The following is a 22,746-nucleotide window of genomic DNA, read 5'->3' as shown; positions in this document are numbered from 1 at the left end:
CACCAACTCCACCTCTCTCTAACCTTCACATTCTATAATCCTTATTACCTTTTCTTTTTCTTCATGGACATCTTAACCAATTACTGTTGAGATGATTCTGTGTATCATAGTATAACAGTTCTTCACGTTTCAATGGCTGATTTATTTCAAGTAAATCTGGGACTTCCTTCCAAGATGCTTCTGTGTGGACTTGAACAACCAACCTTTCAGTTAGCAATAGAGTGGGTGTTTTAGCAACCTCACATTAACTGTTGCACCACCCAGGGACTCCATGAGTATTTTATTGTTCTGTGTCCTCAACTTCATTCCAATTCACAGAAACCCAATTTAGAGAGTAGAGCGGCCCCATAGGGTTTCCTAGGCTGTAACCTTTATGGAAACAGATTGCCAGGTCTTTTCTCTTGTAGAGCTGCTGAGTGGGTTCAAATGGCTGATCTTTAAATTAGCAGCTGAGTGTTTTAACCATTGTGCCACCAGGGCTCCTTATGAATATCTTAAGCCTCCTCAATTGTATCCATTATTACTCAGAAGGCTTAGAAAGAAGCAACAATTACTGAAAAATGGTAGGAAAAATTAGAATATCATTAGTTCTAATTGGAATTATATTCCCTAGCACTCTCAATAGTAACTAAGAACAAGCTACCACAGTCAAAATTTGAACATATCAGTTTTCTTGAGATATATTGTGGAGTTTTTTTTTTTTTTTTTATTCTGCCACTCTAGTATCCTAACCCACAAAATTTATATCTATCTATAGCTCTGGCAGCATAGTGCCTAAGGCATTAGACTGCTAACCAGAAGGCTGGTGGTTCAAATCCACCAGCCACTCCTCAGAAGGAAGGTTGGGCAATCTACTTCTGTAGTGATATCACCCCAGAAACTCAAGGAAGGGTCACTATGAGTTGGATCGTCTCCACAGCAGTGAGTTTGGTTTGGTTTGGATGTCATATGATTATTTTTGGTGTTGTGCTTCATTTTTGTTTTTTGGGGGGAGTAAGCTTTTTGAGGGAGCTCTGGTAGCATAGTGCCTAAGGCACTTGACTGCTAACCAGAAGGCTGGCGGTTCAAATCCACCACCACTCCTCAGAAGGAAGATGGGGCAATCTACTTCTGTAGTGATACTGCCTCGGAAACCCAAGAGGGGTCACTATGAGTCAGGTCCGACTCGACAGCACATAACAACAACAAAAGCTTTTTGAAGATTTAATATAGGGGTCCTTGAAAATAATAAAAAAGACACAGTAACTAATGTAATTCATATAAAATCAGAAAATATTCTGGATAAAATGCTAATTAAATGAAAGCAGGAGAAAATAACATATAAAGTATTTCTACAATTTATATATCTATCCTTTTACCTAGCAATTGATCTATCATCTATCTACATAGCTATATGTATATTTATATATTGCATGGATACGAGTGTATATGTGTATATATATATATATGTGTGTGTGTGTGTGTGTGTAAGTATACATAGCAAGTTTTACTTATTTATATTTTCTTTAACTAATCTGTGTTACTTTTATAACAATTACATATTGTTCCCTTTTTTAAAATATAAACTCTCTGGCCGGAGAAAGAATTTAAGCTATTTTAGCAAAAGATTTTTTTATAAGCTAGAAGAAAGCAGACAAGTCCTAAGGGAGAAGTTTCAGATAAAAAGGTGGGAAGATCCCAATCAACCATCACCTCAAAAATTTGCCCTTCTCCTACCCTTATGTCCCAAGCCCATGTAGAGTTCTAGGCAACTTTAGATCATAAATGAACAAAATTTAATCCTTTTAATTTGTGATCAGTTATAAAAATCCTAGACTATGGATGGCTAGTTTTGGAACAACTTTAAACCCTCCACTAATGAGAAGAAATGTGCAGTCAATTATCATTCATGAAAACTATGCTGCCCATAAGCATGAAGATGACATCGCTGTGGTGAAGCTCGCGGCCCCGGTCATATTTTCTGATGACGTGCACAGAGTTTGTCTCCCTGATGCCACTTCTGAAGTCTTGCCTAAGAGTAAAGTGTTTGTCACTGGATGGGGAGCCTTGAAAAAAAATGGTGAGTATCTCAACAAAAACAACCAGACAAAACAAAACAAATCCATTCTTTATTAGAGTAGTGATATGAAATAAGATACAAAATCAAAATAATAAATAGAATAAGAGATTAAGTCAACACATCTCATGACAGTTATGGGAAAAATCAAAAGTCAATAAAACCAGATATGATGAATTATGAAAACTAGGCCTGTACTGCTACATACTCTCTATTTTTATTGTCTTTTTTATGGACTATTTAGGAAATAGGTGGTAATTTTCTTTCCAAAAAGTTACTTAAAGTATTTTTTACATCATTTCTTTTCTTTCTATTCTTCTATGGCTGCATGATTAATAAAGTATGTGATTGTTGTTGTTGTTGTTATTTGCCGTCGAGTCGGCCCCAACTCATAGAGACCCCTCCTTGGGTTTCTGAGGAGGTATCACTATGGAAGTAGACTGCCCAACATTCATTCCAAGGAGTGGCTGGTGGGCTTGAACTGCCAGCCTTCTGGTTAGCAGTCCAGTGCCTTAGGCACTATGCTACCAGAGCTCCCAAAGTATGTAATAGTGATATTTTATCATTAGTAATAATAAGCTTCTGTACTGTCATGAACTAAACAGAAATAGCCTTAAATAAGCAATTGAATGGGTTCTTCCTTACCTCAAATTAAATATTATTATTAAATATCATTAATATTCAGATTATTGTAGTTAATAATAATTTAATAATATTAAGTTCTCATCTGATCATTAAATATTAAATGATCCATGTATCTGTGGAACAGTTTAGCCTGGGACTTCATGAATTTGGCAAGTATGACATTTTGTTGTTGTTGTTAGGTGCCATCGAGTCATCTCCAACTCATAGTGGCCCTATGTACAGTGGAACAAAACACTGCCCAGTCCCATGCCAGCTCAACGATACTTGCTATACCTGAGCCCAGAGTTGTAGTCACTATGTCAATCATCTTGTTGAGGGCCTTCCCATCTTTCATTGATGCTCCACTTTATCAAGCATGATATCCTTCTCCAGGGGATGGTCCTTTCTTACACCATGATCAACAAAAGTGAGACAAAGTCTAGGCATTCTCACTTTCAAGGAGCATTCTGGCTGCACTTCTTCTAGGACAGATCTTTTAGTTCAGCATTCTTCGCCAACACAACTCAAAAGCATCAACTCTTCTTCAGTCTTCCTTATTCATTGTCCAGCTCTCACATCCATTTGAGGCGATTGAAAATACCATGGCTTGTGTCAGACACACTTTAGTTTTCAAGGAGATATCTTTGCTCTTCAGCACTTGAAAAAGTTCTTTTTGCATCAGATTTGCCCAATGCTGTGTATTGTCTAATATCTTGACTGTTGCTTCCATTAGTGTTGATGGTAGAACCAAGTAATATGAAGTCATTGACAACTTCAATCTTTTCTCCATTTATTATGATGTTGCTTATTGGTCCAGTTGTGAGGATTTTTGTTTTCTTTATATTGAGGTGTTATCCATACTGCAGGGAGCTCTGGTGGCCTAATGCCTAAGGCATTTGACTGCTAACCAGAAAGCTGGTGGTTCAAACCCACCAGCCACTCCTCAGAAGGAAGATTGGGCAATCTACTTCCGTAGTGATACCGCCTCGGAAATCCAAGGAAGGGTCGCTATGAGTCATATCTGACTCGATGGCAGTAAGTTTTGTTTGGTTAATTCATATGGGAGGCCATAGTCTTCAATCTTCATTAGTAAGTGCTTCAAGTCATCCTCATTTTCAGCAAACAAAGTTGTGTCATCAGCTTATCACAGGTTGTTAATGAGTCTTCCTCCAATCCTGATGCCATGCTCTTATTCATACAGTCCAATTGCTCAGCATAGAGATTGAATAAGTATGGTGAAAGGATACATTTTACCACACTTAACAATACACAGAGAGCACTGGTGGCACAATGGTTAAGTGCTTGGCTCCTAATCAAAAGGTCGATGGTGTGAACTCATCCAGCAGCTCTATGAAAGAAATCTGGTGATCTGCTTCCACAAAGATGAAAGCCCAGAAAACCCTATGGGGCAGGTCTAGTCACATGAGGTCTCTATGAGTCAGAATCGACTCAATGACACCCAATAACAACAAAAGTACACAGTAAACTGTAAAGACAGAAATTTAGTTCCTGATATAAATCTCCAGTTCTTCTATAAGTCCTTTAGTTGGACTTTTTACATATGGCTTAATCTGCCTTCAAATATCTCCTTCTTGATCTAGGCCCTTATTATGAAGCTGTAGTCTTCCTTTATGTACCATGGCAATGTATATCTTTCATCTACTGAGTTTTTGTCCAGTAATTTCTACAGAAATTTTTGCTTGTCTTCAATATTCACTGCAATATTCTGATGTTGGGTCCAGGTTGCTGCACTGTTGTTATAACCTGAGATGTCTTTTTTGCATTTCTGTAGGGATTTTTATTGTTCTGTATGCAATAGTGATGAGTATTATAGGGAACAAAATCCTCTGGGGCAAAGCAAGTTACTTCTGCTTGGAGTGGAAATAGAACGTATCTCCCTCTTGGGTAGCACCATAACACTTCTTCTAGACTATAATTAGAAATCCATGGGTGGTATAAACAGATAATGATCTAACTGAACAGATAACAGATAACTACTAACTGAAAGGTTGGAGGTTTGAGTCTGCCCAGCAGTGCTTTGAAATAAAGTATGGAGATCTACTTCAGAAAAATCAGACATTGAAAACCCCATGGAGCACAGTTCTAATCTGAAACACATTGGGTCACCATAAGTCAGAATCACTCAATGGAAACTTTTCTTTTTTTCCCCTAGAACCTAATTAGAACTAAGGAGCTCTGGTGGCCTAAAGTCTAAGGTATTTGATTGCTAACCAGAAGGCTGGCAGTTCAAACCCACCAGCCACTCTTTGGAAGGAAGATTAGGCAATCTACTTTGTAGCGATACTACCTTGGAAACCCAAGGAGGGGTCAATATGAGTTGGCTCCAACTCAACAGCAGTGAGTTATTTTGTGTGAGATTCTAATTAGGCTCAACACTGCCTCCTGTCAGAGGAGTAGTTAAGGAGTGATTTGTAGCTTCATCATGAATCATTCAATTCTCTAAAGTGTGCAGATTACTGTGCATTTAGCTATCTAACGAATTGCAAATTTTTCATAAATAATATTATGAATTTGCAACACATTACACTAAGGTTAAATATTAGGCATTTGATTGTGTGGTTTCTTTCCCCCCTGCATTTTGAAACTGTGACAAAGAACACAGGCTTTCTTCTCCATCTCCTAAGATTTATCCAACAACATCTGATTAGAAATCGTGTTACCAGACACTTGCAATAGGGAAACGTTCCACTACCTCAAGACTTACTACTCAGAATATATAAAATAGTTTGTTATATTTGTTAAGCAGCTGGATTGGACTTTTTAAATAGAAACTAAAGCATTTGAACTATGTTATGTTATGTGCTGTCGAGTCGGCCCCGACTCATAGTGACCCCTCCTTGGGTTTCCGAGGCAGTATCACTAAGGAAGTAGGATTGCCCAACCTTCCTTCCGAGGAGTGGCTGGTGGGTTTGAACTGCCAGCTTTCTGGTTAGCAGTCAAGTGCTTTAGCCACTATGCTACCAGAGCTCCTTTTTGAGCTATAAACATTTGAAATTTAAAACTAAGTATCCTAGACAAAATACCTAAAATGAAAACAAGTACACAGAAATAATAAGTGGTTGGAATACAATTTATTTAAGCCTTGGGAATACTTAAAATTTTCAAATGCTAATTATAGAAGGCACAGAGTATTACTGAGCCACCTATACAAACAAATACAGATTTTAAAATATATATAGAGAGAGAACAGATAGGGAGCAGGTTCTCTTATTGAGACCATTTCAAACAAAATCAGAGATGGGGAGGAAAAAATGGTGACCCTTCATGGTTAAAAATTATCATGGGGGTAGAGAATCATTTTAAGTAAACATTCATGAGTGTAGAGAAGTTATACTTAGTTTTTCACCAAAAGGGTTAACTCAAGGTGAGTTAACCTACCAATTTTAACCCAGAGAATTAGTTTTCTTTACAGTGAGTGACAAAATCCTGAGAAGCCTAGATCTCCTTTTCTAAAAGCTTGAAGTTTCTCACTGCACTTTTTTAACACAGAAGTTTGGTTTCAGACACTGACCATCAACTGGTCCATGTGGGTTTTAAATATAGATTCCTAATCCCTACAGTACTTTCTTATTGCTTCCATTCATTAAGAATATAAAATGAAGTATTGTCACAACTGGTTAGACGCATTATTTTTCAACCCTCAGAATAAACATCTGTTATTTTCTCCTTTCTATAGGCGAGTAAAATGATGCTTAGTAAGATTAAGTAACTGTCCCAAGGTCATGTCTCATACATTGTATAAATGGTATTCAAACTCATATCTGCTGCTTCCAAGCCAAGAGCCCTTAAGCATAGGATTACCCTGACTCACTGTTTAAATCATAAGAATATCCCCTCCTTATCTTCCTAAATATCTTTGAACAGAACATCTGTCTTATATGAAGTTTAATAGTCTTTAAAACTAGAGGCCATTGAGGGAGAAAGGAGAAGAGCATAATGGCTAAAACAATATTACATGCAACTAACATAATTTTTATAGAATTATAAATCAATAAATTTAAATTTGGTTAAATAATCAAATGTGATCTATTTTTTTATCCAAGATTCTTTTTTTTATCTGCCCTGGTATTTGATTTGAATAACAAAATGAGCTATTATTAAAGTAAACATGGTCTTTCCTATGACGCCATGGGATTTTATCATTCTGATATTAAATTACTTCCTGATAGTACAGTCTTGCTCTATACTGCCCTTACTAAAGGATTCTCAATTCTGGAAATAGCTATGTTCTTTATAAATGATACAGATTTCCAGGTTGGGTTATTCCACTCCTAACAAGCTCAGCTTCCCTATCTTCATCTGAAAAAGAATTTTCCTATCTATAAGGAGCTCTGGTAGCATAGTGCCTAAGGCACTTGACTGCTCACCAGAAGGCTGGAGGCTCAAACCCACCAGCCACTCCTTGGAAGGAAGGTTGGGCAATCCTACTTCCATAGTGATACTACCTCGGAAACCTAAGGAGGGGTCGCTATGAGTCGGGGCCGACTCGACGGCAAACAACAACAACAACAGCAACATCTTTGGTGGTTATTGCAATGAGTAAATAAGACAGTGAGAATAAAGGTGCCAAATATGGTATCTAGCATATAGAAGGCACCCAAGAAATGTACTTGAATCTGAGCACAGCGATCCAGCCTGGACAACATGTATGTTTTGTCACTGGTCCATTATGCAAAACTAAACAATTAGCTATTATGACCTGGAAATGCTTTACCTATTTATTTATTTTTTCTTCTTTAGGTCCCTTTCCAAATACTCTGAGAGAAGCTCAAGTAGAGATTATAAGCAATGATGTATGTAATCAGGTTACTGTATATGGTGGTGCTGTATCATCAGGAATGATATGTGCTGGATACTTGAAAGGAGGACAAGATGCCTGTGAGGTAAGAATAGACTCAAATCCACAAAAATGACTCTGTTAAGTAGATATGACCTGTTAAGTAGACATGTTAAGTAGACCAATGTCATTTCCACAAAATTAAAGTGTAGAAAAGAAGAGTATTAAAAAAGAGGAGTGCTCGATAACAAAAAAGCCCTGGCCCAGATAGCTTCACTGGAGAATTCTACCAAACATTCACAGAAGAGTTGACACCAATTATACTCAAATTATTCCATAACACAGGAAAGGATGGAATACTCCTGAGTTCATTCCATGAAGCAAGCAGAATCCTGATACCAAAGAGAAGCAAAGATACTACTAAAAAAGAAAATTATAGAACAATAATAACAATGATAAGAAAAACCAAACTCACTGCCATCATGTCAATTCCAATTCATGGCAACCCCTATAGGGTTTCAAAGGCTGTAAATCTTTATAGAAGCAGACTGTTTTATCTTTCTTCCATAGAGTGGCTGGTGGATTCAAGCCACCAATCTTTTGGTTAGCAGCCAACTGCCTTAAATACTACACCACCAGAGCTCCTTTATAGACCAATATCCCTCTTGAATACAGATGCAAAGATTGTAAACAAAGCATTAGCCAATAGAATCCAATGCCATATCAAAATAATAATAATAATACATCACAACCAACTGGGATTTAAACCAAGTATGCAAGGATGGTTCAACATCAGAAAACCAGTCAACGTAATCCACCACATAGTTAAAGTAAAAAAAAGAATCATCTCACAATGTGGATGAATTTGGAGGACATGATGCTGAGTAAAATACTCAGGACCATAGTCTCAGGGGACATCATGCTCAATTGGCACAACACAGCAAACAGAAATCTTGTTCTGCAACTTACTTTGGTGAGTAGTGACTGGGGCTTTAAAACTTTTGAGTGGCCATCTAAGATGCAACTATTGGTCTCCTCTCATTTGAATCAAAGAAGAGTGAAAAAAATCAAAGACATCTGGAAACAATTAGTCTAAGGATACGATGGACCACAAGGACCTCAACTTTCATGACTCTAAGACCAGAAGAACTAGATGGTACCCGGCTACCAATTCCAACCACTCAGAAAGGGATCAAAACTATAGATCATGGATAGAGTGGGAGGAAAAATCTGAAACAAAATTCAAAATCACAAAAATGACCAGAATTACTGGTTGGATAGAGTCTGGTGGAACCCCCAAGATTATGGTTACCCCCCTTCAGGCCTACAAATGGACTCAATCCCATGGATTGGCTTTCAGCCCAAAAGTAGAAAGACCTACATATAGAACATCTAACATGAGGCAATACCCGCACCTACTCTAAGGAGATGTACCCCTTAGAGCAATCATCCAAAGGGGCAGCATTTACATAGAGGGATAGCTGGATAGACAGAAATGCATAGTTAAGAAGGCACCATCAAGGGGTAGTCACAGGGACAGAAGGGGAGGAGAGTTTTTTATGTTTGGGGATGGTGATCGGGACATGAAATGAAATGTGCATGAACTGTTGAATGTAAAACAAATTTGCTTTGTAGTTTGTCACCTAAAGCACAATATGAAATGAAAGCTCACTGCCATTGAGTCGGATACGACTCATAGCGACCCCTCCTTGGGTTTCTGAGGCAATATCACTATGGAGGTAGATTGCCCAATCTTCCTTCTGAGGAGTGGCTGGTGTGTTTGAACCACCAACCTTCTGGTTAGCAGTCAAATGGCTTCAGCACTATGCCACCAGAGCTCCCCAAAGCACAACAAAGTTTTTTTTTTTTTTAAAAATCACATAATCATATCAATCAATGCAAAAATGCATTTTATAAAATCCAATAACCCTTCTGGGGGAAGGGGAGACTCAGCAAATTAGCAATACAAGGGAAATTCCTCAACATAAATAACGGGATATATGCAGAAACAACAGCCAACATCATTCTCATATGGAGAGAAACTGAAAATATTCCCCTGAAATGGGAACTAGACAGTATATCTGTGCAGTGAATTGCTTGATGTGGCCCTTCTAGCCATTGTCCTCCATTCTGTGATGTTTTGTAAATCCAATTATCCATGCCTATTTGGGGTGGTGTGGTAGTTAAGGTCAGGTATCAACTTGGCTGGGCAGCTGGTAGTAGTCATTCGCTATAATGACTGGCAATGGACTCTGTGATGGGATTTATGTTAATTCTGTTGGGGCAACACAGGTGGAATGTATCTTGAGTCCTGCCTTGCTGGAGGGTATAATTCAAATCACCACCCTTAGCTTCCCTGAGGGTATACCTACGAATCTCCTGGGAAGATTCCCTCTCCTCTTGCTCCGGTTTTGTGTCTTGGATCATCCTCATCTCACTCCTGGATTTGAGACAGCAGCCGTCATCTGATCTGCTGATCAAGGTTCATCAAACCCCGAGAGTTGGGAGGATCCACCAGACCTGCTCACGGACCCGGGACCCTCCAGCCCGCCAGCCTCCACCACTAACTACGTAAGACGAACCCTTGGGTGCCTGTGAGTTCTGTGAGGCGTTACAGCGAAAAACAGAACCCTAAGACTGGGGAAATTACTGGGAGGAGGAGGAGGAGTTAATGTCTGAAATGATGGAGTGGCATAGTAGTTTGGATATTTGGGACATCTTTAACCTCCACCTCATGGGTACTGGCCTCATGCTGATCTTTCTAAGAGAAATTGTTCAAGCAACCTGTTACAACAACTTTTATTCAATATAATCTTAGCCAGAGCAATAAGGAAACAAAAGGAAATAAAAAGCATCCAAATTGGTAAGGAAGAACTAAAACTATCCCTATTTGCAGATGATATAATCCTGTACATAGAAAAATCTCAGAAATTCTACAAGAAAGATACAAGAATAGAAGGATTCAGCAACATGGCAGTGTGCAAGATCAACATACAAAAATAATCAGATGCCTTACGTTAACAAAGAGAACTCTGAAAAATAAATCAGGAAAACAGTATCATTTACAGTGGCCACCCCAAAGATCAAATATTTAGGAATAAATCTAACAAGATTATAAAAGACTTATATAAGGAAAACTACAAAACACTCTTGCAAGAAAACAAAATGATCTACATAATTGGAAGAACATACTCTCCTTATGGATAGGAAGATTTAACATTATGAAAATGAAAATACTACCCAAAGCAAGCTACAGATATAATGGAAAACTAGCCCAGATCACATAAACATTCTTTAAAGATGGGGAAATCATCAATTTTATATGGAAAGCAAAGAGACTCTGGATAAGCAAAGCACAATTGAAGAAAAAGAACAGAACCTACTACACTGCCAGCAGTAGTTAAAAAAAAAAAAAAAAAAAATCTATTTTATCTAACTGTAATTTTTTTATATTTTCATTAAAAAAAAAAAAAAAAAAAAAGCCTGGTACTGGTACAATGACAGACACATGTACCAATAAGTCAAAATCCATAAAATGGGAAAGACGATCTCTTTAATAAATGGTGCTGGCAAAACTGGGTATCTATTAACAGAAAAATGAAACAAGAGCCATGCCTGACACATATACAAAAACTCACTCAAGATGGATCAAAATCTAAATGTTAAATCTAAAACTATAAAGATCATGGAAAAAATATGGGCTATAATTTATACAATAAATATACTATCAAACAACTAAAATTTCACTAACCATACAGGATAACTGGATGATTGGGATCCCCTGAAAAATAAAACACTGCACATAAAAAGACCTCTCTAAAAGCATAAGTAGAAAACCTACAGATTGGGAAAAATGTTTGGCAACAACATATCTGACAAGGGACAAATCTCTAAAACTTATAGGAAAATTTAATACTTCAACAACAAAAAGACAATACAATTAAAAAATGAGTCAAAGACATGAACAGCCACTTCATCAGAGAAGACATGTGGGTGGCCAACAAATACATGCAGAAATGTCCATAATCATTAGCCAAAAGATGCTCACCATAGCTAGTCATTATTGTTAGGTTCCATTAAGTCAGTGTGGACTCATAGCAACCTAATGTACAACAGAATGAAACACTGTTTGGTTCTGAGCCATCCTCACAATTGTTGCTTGAGCCTATCTTTGTAGCCACTGTGTCAATCCATCTCATTGAGGGTCTTCTTTTTCACTGACTTTCTACCTTACCAAGCATGATGTTCTTCTCCAGGGACTAGTCCTCTCCTGATAAAATGTCCAAGGTATTTGAGATAAAGTCTCACTATCCTAGCATCTCAGGGGCTCCCTAGTTGTACTTCTTCCAAGAGAGATTTGTTCCTTTCTTCTGGCACTTTGTAGCATATTTAATATTCCAAAACCATAATTGAAAGCTATCAATTCTACTTTGGTATTTCTTACTCATTGTCAGTGAATAGGAAGTAATTAAAAATATCATGGCTTGAATCAGATGCACCTTAGTCCTCAAAGTGACATCTTTGCTTTTTAACTCTTTAAAGAGGTCTCTTGCAGCACATTTACTCAATGCAATACATCATTTGATTTCTTGACTGCTGCTTCCAAGCACTGAGTGTAGATCTAAGTAAAATTAAATCCTTGACAACTTCAGTCTTTTCTCTGTTTCTCATGATGATGCTTATTGGTCCAGTTGTGAAGATTTTTGTTTTCTTTATTTTGAGTAGCAATCCACACTGCAGGCTGTTGTCTTTGATCTTTATCAGCAAGTGCTTTTAAGTTCCGTTCAATATCAGCAAGTATCATTATGTCATTTGCCTAACACAGGTTGTTAATGAGTCTCCCTCCTATCCTTCATACAGTTTTTCTATACTTCTTCATATAGTCCACCTTCTTGGATTATTTGCTTAGCATACAGTTTGAATAACTATGGTGAAAGGATACAACCCTGACACACATCTTTTCTGATTGTAAGCCACACAGTACCCCTTATTCTGTTCAGACAACAGCTTCTTAGTCTATGTACAGTTTCTGCATGTGCACAATTAAGTGCTCTGGAATTTCTTTTCTTCACAATGTTCTTCCTAATCCTTAGTCATTAGAGAAAGACAAATTGAAACAACAATGTGGTATCATCTCACCCCAGCAATAATAGCAATGATTAAAAAAAAAGAAAAAAGCAGAAAACAACAAATGCTGTTTAAGGGTGTGGAAAGATTGGAACTCTCATACACTGCTATGGGAATGTAAAATGGTAAAACCACTGTTGAAAATGGTACAATGTTTCCTTAAAAAGTTAGAAATAGAATCAGAAACCCCATACTACATATATATCTTAGAGAAATAAGAGCTATGACATGAATACACCCATGTTCATTGCAGCATTATTCAAATAGCAAAAAGATGGAAACCCCCCACATGCCTATCAATGGTAACAATGAATTTGTGAATCATTTTACATGGATAAACCTGGAGGATATAAGTCAATCACAAAGGGACAAATTTTGTATGAGAAAATTTTGTATAAATTGTTTTCATAAAAAGTCAAGAGAAAGTTTGCACACCAAAAGAAACATTCTTTGATGGTTACCAAGGATGGAAAAGGGAGAAAGGGAAAATCACAAACTAGATAATAGACGTTCATTAACTTGGGTGAAGGGAAAGGCCGTACACAATAAGGAGGAGGTCAGTGCAACATGGCCACAGCAGAGGAAGACAAATTGGGGTGGTATGCAAGGGCAATCAAAAGGCAACAATAGTAAATACTCGTAAATACACAATCCTGCAATAACAGTAACAGCAAACAATACTTTAGAATTGGATACATACATAGATATGTAAGCTGAACAGGTATGGAATGGAGTATCAAGTACACCCATACGCATATACAGGTTTTGCAGAGGATATTTCTACATACATATTTGTATGTGCTGTAGATATATCCAGGTATATAATACAACACACAGGTGGTAAAGTTATGCAAACTTCTTAGCCATAACCAAACATCTGGAGGGACTTAGTCACTGGGCTTGAAGGCTTACGATCATAGTCTCAGGGACAACTGCCATAACACAGTCCATAAAGGGAGTTCTGATGGTGTAGTATTTAAAGCATCCAGTTGCTAACCAAAGAGTCAGTGGTTTGAACTCCCCAGCCACTAGCAGGAGAAAAATGAGGCAGGCTCCTTCCATAAAGTTTACAGCCTTGGAAACTCGACAGCACCTAACAATGACAACAAATTGGCAGTTCCCAGATTACAAACAATTTCCATTCTTAAATCTTTTTTTTTTTTTGTAGATTTATTTTTAATTATTACTATTTAGATGGAAGTTTACAGAGCAAATTGGTTTTCCATTCAACAATTCATACACATTTTGTTTTTTGATATTGATTGCCATCCTGACAATGTAACAGTACCTAGGTGCCATCGAGTCGCTTTGGACTCAAAGCGACTCCATGCACAACAGAACGAAACACTGCCTGATCCCGAGCCAGCACCATGATCCCTGCTATACTTGAGCCCATCATCACAGCCACCATGTCAGTCCACCTCGTTGAAGCCCTCCCCCTCTTTTGTCAACCCTCCACCCTACCAAGCATGATATCCTTCTCCAGGGAATAGTCCCCTCTGACAACATGACCAAAGTAGGTGAGACGAAGTCTGGCCATCCTTGCTTCCAAGGAGCATCTTGGCTGCACTTCCTCCAGGACAGATCTGGTAGTTCTTTTGGCAGTCTGTGGTACCTTCAGCATTCTTCACCAGCACCACAACTCAAAAGCATCAACTCTTCTTCAGTCTTCCTTATTCACTGTCCACCTCTCACATGCATAGGAGGTGATTGGAAATACCATGGCTTGTGTCAGGCACACCTTAGTCCTCAAGGAGATATCCTTGCTCCTCAGCACTTGAAACAGTTCCTTCATGATTGATTTTCCCAATGCTACATGTCATCTAATGTCCTGACTGCTGCTTCCATTGGCATCGATTGTAGAACCAAGCAACGTGAATTATTTGACGAGCTCAATCTTCTCTCCATTTATTGTGATGCTGCTCATTGGTCCAGTTGTGAGAATTTTTGTTTTCTTTATATTGAGACGTAATCCCTACTACAGACGCATTCTTCAAACTTAATCAGTAAGTGCCTCAAGTCATCCTCACTTTCAGCAAGCAAAGTTGTATCATCTGCATATCTCAGGTTGTTAATGATTCTTCCTCCAATCCTGAGGCCACATTTTTCTTCATATAGTCCATGTTCTCGGATTGTTTGCTCAGCATATAGGTTGAATAAGTGTGGGGAAAGGATACAACTCTGACACACTCCCTTCTTGATTTAAAATCATGTAGTGTCCCCTTGTTCCGTTCGAATGACAGCCTCCTGGTCAAGGTACAGGTTCCTCATGAGTACAATGAAGTGTTTGGGAATTATATATATACATATATATATACACATACATATGTGTGTGTACACATACATATATATATATATATATACACACACATATATACATATACACATATGTGTGTATACACATATATATATATGTATACACACACACACATACATACATGCATATACATATATATAGAGAGAGTACTGTCTGACTCACCAATCATATTTAGAAATTAAATAACTTTTCCCCACCCAAACACAGATTTCATTGTAAACATTAAGGTTTTAAAGAGAATGTCAGTTTTAAAGTCTAGCTGTTCAGAGGATAAAAATTGTTGTTGCTAGGTGACACTGAGTTGGTTTTGACTCATAGAGACTCTATGTACAACATAACAAAACACTGACTGTTCCTGCACCCTCCTCAGAATCATTGCCATGCTTCTTCATCCCATCATCACACCCACTGTGTCAATCCATCTCATTGAGGGTCTTCCCTTTTTGCTGTGCTTCCTCCAACACAGATTTGTTCTTTCTTCTAGCATCAATGGTAATTTCAATATTTTTCACCAACACCACAATTCAAATGTATCGATTCTTCTGCAATCTTCCTTATTCTCTGTATAGCTAGCTCTCAAGTATATATGAGGCCGTTGAAAATATCATAGCTTGGGTTAGGCACAACTTAGTCCTCAAAAGGACATCTTTGCTTTTAAATACTTTAAAGAGATCTTTTTGAGAATTGTCCAGTGCAATTTGTCGTTTGATTTCTTAACTGTTCGTTCCATGGACATTGATTTTGGATCCAAGTAAAATGAAATCTTTGACAGCTTCAATCTTCTCTCCATTTACCGTGATGTGGCATTTTTGTCCAGTTTTAAGGATTTTTATATTCTTTGTGATGCAGTGTAATTCTCACTGGAGGCTGTAGTCTCTGATTTTAATCAGTAAGAGCTTCAAGTCTTCTTTACTTTCAGCAAGTACAGTTCTGTCATCTACTGTTGCAGACTGTTTCTAGATTGTCCTCCAGTACTAATTTCATGTTCTTCGTGTAATCCAGGTTTTCAGGTTATTTGCTCAATATACATATTGAATAAGTATAATGAAAGGATACAACCTTGATACACATCTATCCTGGTTTTGAACCATGCAATATCCCCTTGTTCTACCTGAACAATTGCCTCTTGGTCCCTGTTCCTTATGAGCACAATTAAGTGTTCTGGAATTCCCATTTTTTGCAACATTATCCATAAGATAATGTTATGTTTATGATCATTACAGTCGAAGGCCTTTGCATAGTCAATAGAACACTGGCAAACATTTCTCTGGTATCTTTTGCTTTCAGTCAAGATCTATCTGACATCAACAATTATATGCCTCATTCCAAATAGATAACTAAAACAGTATTTTTTTTTAATTGTGCTTTACATGCAAGTTTACAAAGCAGAGTTTGTTTTTATGTACATTTGGTTTCACTCCCCAATTACCATCCCCAACCCTAACCCAGTCTCCTTCCTTCCCAGTCCAGTAACCCACACCCCATGCCCCTCATAGTCATGCACTCTTGTGTGTCCTGCATTGCCTCCAAGAGAATGTTGCCCCGTAGTTGACCCATAGTCAATTGCTCCAAGGGATGCATCTCCATAGAGTATGTGGGTGCGTCACCCTGGTTTGAGTGGTCCACATATACAACTTGTTTACTATTGGGTTGAGAGCCAGTCCCTGGCAGTGAGTTTTATTCCATGCCCAAAATGTATCCCAGGGTGATAGTATTGGAGGTCCCACCAGACTTCATCCAACCAATAATTCTGGTCATTATTATGTTTTTGGATTTTGTTCCACATTTTTCCTCCCACTTTATCCAGGCTCTCCAGTTTTGATCCTTTCCCAAGTAGTTGGCATTGGTAGCCAGGCAACATCTAGTTCTTCTTTTCTCAAGGTCCATCATGTCTTAGGGCTGGTTGCTTCCCAATGCCCTTGGTTTTTTGCAGTCTTCTTCACTTCTGACAATAGGAGACTATTAGCTGCATCTTAGATGGCTGCTTGAAAGTTTTTAAGACCCCAGTCGCTACTCACCAATGTTGGTTGAGGAACAAGATTTTTAAGTATTTTGTTGTGTCAGTTGAGTCAGGTGTCCCCCAGTTGGTAGATTTGTGGTATCTCTCTTCCACAGTGCCTGACTGTCTATGAGAGATCACTCTATGTCTGTCTTCTGTTGTTTCTGTAAGGATTGTGGGTATTTTGTGTCACTGGTATTTGTGCAAGATTAGCCTCAGCTGACTCTATCCTTCATCTAGAATATAATCCTGTTCACTGACCCCCATCTGATCTTCTCAGATGTTTATGTGTTTATCTGTAGCCTGGTGTTTGGTGTTAATGGTAATGCAGTATTATGGATATACTGGTATTAGCCTCTGTCGTTTATATCTTATGTGCACAATTCAGTGTCCTCCCTTTTCCTAATGTTATCATGGTGGTCACAGACTCTTTCTATACCATCCCTCCCTTTATCCACATCAGTGTGGTGCAATTCAGTTTGTGATTCAGTTGGGGGCCACACACTGAATAGAAATATTTTAGATAAAACATTTGTGACTGAGCACAACAATTTAGCAATTCTTGTAAGAAATGACTATGGCAATTTGACATATGTGAGTGCTTTTCTCTATACACAAAGTTGCCACTATTGATCTGCTTGGTTATTGATTGGCTGTTGGTTATATTATTGTAATAATTATTCAGTTACATTTCTTTTTAAAAAATTTGTAAGTCTATTATATGCCAGGGATTGTGGCAGTTTCTGAAAGAAACATAAAGGTAATATTTAAATATCATGATCTCTTTCCACTATAGATTTACAATCTAACGATATAGCACAAAGTAACTAAAAAAAAAAAAAACAGGAGTTGGCTACATACTCTGGAATGAAAGGTCATTCTTACCTCACTCTATTTGAGTTGTCCCTGGTACAGAGAAGCAGAAGCAACTTGGGTGTTCTAAAATACAACTTGGTCACAAGGTCTTAGAAAAGGAGCATACTAAATATATATAGCAGCAGATATTCTCTTTCCACTGATGTGGTTTTTTGGGGGATTCACTTCCCTTTGCTTCCTTTTACCACATGTTGTTGCTGTTGTGGCTAGGCACCATCAAGTTGGTTCCAACTCATAGCAACTCTATGTACTACAGAACAAAACACTGCTCAGTCCTGCACCATCCTCACAATCATTGCTATGCCTGAACCCATCATTGCAGCCACTGTGTCAATCCACCTCATTGAGGGTCTTCCTTTGTTTAGTAGACCCTCTACTTTACCAAGCATGATGTTCTTCTCCAGGGATGGGCCCCTTCTGATAATATGTCCAAAGAACATGGGATGAAGTCTTGCCATCCTCCATTCTACAGAGCATTCTGGTTGTACTTCTTCTAAGACAGATCTCTTCTTTCTTCTGGCAGTCCATGGTATATGCAACATTCTTATCCAATACCATAATTCAAATGGATCAATTTTTCTTGTCCTTCTTAATCCATTGTCCAGCTTTCACATATGTATAAGGTGCTTGAAAATATCATGGCTTGGGGCAGATGCACCTTAGTCCTCAACTCAAATAATGAAATATTGAGGACGTAAATTAGTATGTGGGCCTACTGAACTGAGGGTAAGTGTTTTTGGTGTAGGCTAGGGTTTTCACTCTGTCCACTCAACACTGGAAGCTACCAATAAGTATGAGAAGACAAGGGAAAGGGAGTGAACTAAAGGCACAAGTCTTTACACCTCAATACCTGATTCAAACAGGACAATTTCTCTCATGGAAAAGTCTATATTAGGCTTCCACATAATATTTCCTTTTAATGAATAGGTACAATGGTAAAATATAAACTTAAAAACCATTTGTCTAAACCTCAAGTTATAGATACTATAGGGAAGTCTTTATGATTCTCATGTTTTTAACCAATTCATTAGGGCTAAGAATTCTACTTTAGAATGAGAGCACAATCCTTTCAGTAGTAAACAGTGCACATTTGGTTACAGTGCTCTTTGCATACCTTTCTCCTCTCAAGCCTATTGCTGCATAGAAATACCACATTCAGTAGTATTTGTTATCAATTAGTATTAGTAGGGTAAAAAGGTATAATTCAAATTCAAAGAAGGATATTTTTTTTCCACTATAACAGAGTTAGAAGCTTCATGAAGGAAGTGACATTTTAGTTGAGCCTTGAAGTTATCATTTAGGTAAGAATTGGCTGACTGGGTGTAAGTTCAGTTTGTGACCATTGTTTATACAGAGCAGGAATAAAACTCCTATAAGTATAAAAGCAAACAATAGCTTTATTCACATTACATTCTAGATGAGGTCATTAACTGAGTATAAGCAGTAAGTAATGCTAATGGTAAGTAAAACAGTATTACTTATGCATACTTCAATATAAAATATTAATTTATTAGAATTTCAATTGAATAACTCATTTCTGACACATCTTTATATATCACATTGACCATATTTTTTTTCTTCTCCAGGGTGATTCTGGAGGACCCCTGGTTATTGCACTTGATAGAAACATCTGGTATCTCATTGGAATAGTAAGCTGGGGAATAGACTGTGGAAAACCAAACAAGCCTGGACTTTATACCAAAGTGACTCGTTACCGGGACTGGATTAAATCTAAAACAAACATATAATGCCACAGACATGTGTGGTTGTGGGTTATGTGTTGGTATCTAGCAAATTGTGTTCTGTATGTGTTGCCGTGTGTACCATTATCACTGTGTCCCAGATGCAATTATGTGTAAACTGCCACTCTCTCTTTAAACAAGATGAAGGCATTATTTCTTTCAAGTCATCTGACAGCTTTTGCTTGCTATGAGTAAAGAAGATACTGTCAACTCCACAAATAACTGTCATTGATGATAAATGTTTCTGGTAACTTCTTTGCTCATCTTTCTGTTCCTAACACTACACTACCTATTTTAGAATGATCCAGCAGTTCAATCAGATAGGTACCAACTGGTTAAGCATTCTCTATGTGTTTACTGACAGAGCACGCTACATTACCCTAATGACTCCCCGCTTTTTGCCCAGATGTGTCCTCTGTTGAAACATGGAAAAACTTGACATTTATATTTACACTCAGAAGTTCAGAATTTGAACTCTTCAAACATTTAACTCCAAACTCACTGCCATTGAGTCTATTGCAACTCATAGCAAACCCTCCTTGGGTTTCTGAGGCAGTATCTCTACAGAAGTAAATTGTCCAATCTTCCTTCCAAGGAGTGGCTGGTGGGCTTGAACTGCCAGCCTTCTGGTTAGTAGTCAAATGCCTTAGGCACTACACCAACAGAGCTGGAGCAATGAATAAATCCTTGGGTCAGACACCAGAAAACTGGAGATATTGCCTAGCCCAGGGCAACGTAAAAATGTCTTCTAACACTTAGAAATTTAAGATAAAGTTTCTTGGCCTTTTCATTAAGCGGAAATCAGAAGAAGAGGCAAGAACTCAGAAAGGAAGAGCTATGTTCAGCCCCATCCTGCTGTAAATTGACTTCATGTCTGTGTCACTTTGAGTCACTTTTTAAAGCAATACCAGTTCCCATCAAGAGTATTCCAACTCATGGCGATCCTATCTGTGTCAGAGTAAAAGTGTTCTCCACAAGGTTTCAGTGGCTGATTTTTCTCAAATAGATCACCAGGCCTTTCTTTCAAGGTGCCTCTGGATGGACCCCAACCTTCAACCTCTCTTTCAGCGGCTGAGTGTTTCAACTGTTTGTATCACCCCAGATACAAATTAATTAAACAAATGGATTCTCTTAATGCATTTTATTTTCTAAATAGTTTTATTTTCAACTAACTGCAGAGCAATTAAGAGACCCAAAGAATGGGAAGCCAATATAAAAAATTCAAAATTCAAAAACAGCTTAAATGAGAAGCCAATATAAAATTACATATTAATAAACAATTTGATATAAGGTTTTGGTAAAGACTTTATTATAATTGGTAAAGACTTTACTGTAAATATTTAAATTTATTGTTAAAAATGTTAAGCATTTTTTGCACAATTATATTTATAGAGAATATGTAAATAATCAAGAAATCATCTTTGTAACAGCTTGTTATTGTTATTGTTAGCTGCTGTCGAGTCTGCTTCCAACTTACGGCAACTCCATGCACAACAGCACAAAATGCTGCCCAGTCTTGTGCCATTCCCACAATGAGTTGTTCATCAGACCATTATGATCCATAGGGTTTTCACTGGCTGATTTTCAGAAATAGAGCATCAGGTTTTTCTTCTTAGTCCATCTTAGGCTGGCAGCTCTGCTGAAACCAGGGTAGCATATTAACAACATACAAACCTCCAGTGACAGACAGGTGGAAGCTATGTATGAAGTATACTGTCCAGGAATTGAAGCCAGGTCCCCCACACAGAAGACAAGAATTCTACCACTGAACCACTAATGTCTTCATACTTGGAATGGCTTAGTTATTATGATAAACTGGTCTTTTTCATCTGTATTTAAATGTCTATTTTGTGGAACTTACATTGACTGTGGAGCAGTGTTAAACAAAGATTAAACTTTTTAGTCTGAGTCTGTGCATCTTAACCTTTATTTGCTTTTTCTCCCTCTTTAACATTTAATTTAATTAATGAAATAACTACTGTGTTAAGATATCCTTTCATGTTTTATATCAAGACTCTTTCTTGTCCCATATAATATTATGTTGTATACATTAAAATATATTTAAGGTAATAAAGTCAAACTCATTCTTTCAATCATCACTATATTTCATAATTTCTCAACTTTGGCACTATTAACATTTTGGTATAGAAATTATGTGTTGTACGGGGCCCTGCTGTGTATATTGTAGGATGTTTAGCAACATTTCTTTTTCTCTACATATTAAATGTCAGCTATGACAAAAAAAAAAAAAGGTCTCCAGATATTGCCAAATGTCCCCTGACGACAAAATCACCCTCAGTTGAACACCATTGTAACAGGATCAATAGTAAAAGGAACAAAATCACTGTTAACAATTATGAACTCATCATTTTCTTACATGGGTTTGGAAATATCTTCTCTGCATTTTTGTAATGCTGATTCATTGAAAACACTGACAGACCCTCTGTCATGACCATGGCCGTAACCATACAATCTTTACCAAATTACAATCTTTGGGAACAGAATCTACTTGGAAGAAGGAGATTGTTTGAAGACCAAGCTGCTGCCGGCAAATAATTCAGATATATACACATACAAAAGTGAGTTATTTTTCAAGTACCTAAATTTTGAATACTTGCACCACATATACTCTATTTAGCATCCCCAGGATGTATAATAGATATTACTTGGGAAGATATTTATGTATTCGACTGAGGTAGAGCATCTTAGTCCATCACCCATTCACACTACAGAGTGTAGTATAGGAAATTAGAGAGCATCACTAAGCACTAAATACTGCACTGTCCAGTTGATAGTCATTAGCCAGATGGGGCTATTTAGATATATATTAATTGAAATTAAATCAAATTAAAAATTCATTTCCTCAGTCATACTAGTCACATTTCAAGTACAAAATAGTCAAATGTGGCTTGTGACTACCATATTGGGCAGCACGGATACAGAATAGTCTTATAATCACAGAAAGGTCTACTGGACATCATTGACCCAGGATATTTTATGCAGTCACTCACTCTATCATTTACTTATTCATCTAACAAATATCTCTTGAACCTCTACTATGTGTCATGTATGATTCTAGACACTGGGTATACAAATGTGGATAAAGACCAAGTCCCTGTTCTCAAGTCCATCCATGTAAAGAGGTAAAGTGTATTTAATAACTGTCACTGAAAATAACAGACCCTCTGGGAAGTGTAGGAGCTCTGG

General features: G+C 37.6%; 1 protein-coding gene across 1 annotated transcript in view; it reads left to right on the top strand.

Annotated features, from left to right (window-relative positions):
• Window positions 1-19,545, top strand: part of LOC103198629 (transmembrane protease serine 11G-like) — a 53,752-nt gene extending 34,207 nt beyond the window's left edge. Inside the window, exons 8-10 of the mRNA XM_007942804.1 lie at window positions 1,800-2,059; window positions 7,442-7,584; window positions 19,384-19,545. Coding sequence (XP_007940995.1) covers window positions 1,800-2,059; window positions 7,442-7,584; window positions 19,384-19,545 — 565 coding nt within the window. The remainder of the gene's footprint in view (window positions 1-1,799; window positions 2,060-7,441; window positions 7,585-19,383) is intronic.
• Window positions 19,546-22,746: the final 3,201 nt, after the last annotated feature.

Source organism: Orycteropus afer, unplaced genomic scaffold (genome assembly GCF_000298275.1).
Source record: "Orycteropus afer afer isolate SDZICR_OR568_19922 unplaced genomic scaffold, OryAfe1.0 scaffold00098, whole genome shotgun sequence".
In the NCBI taxonomy this organism is placed as follows: Eukaryota; Metazoa; Chordata; class Mammalia; order Tubulidentata; family Orycteropodidae; genus Orycteropus; species Orycteropus afer.
The sequence above is the reverse complement of the archived record's forward strand: the minus strand, read 5'-3'. Positions and strand labels throughout refer to the sequence as shown.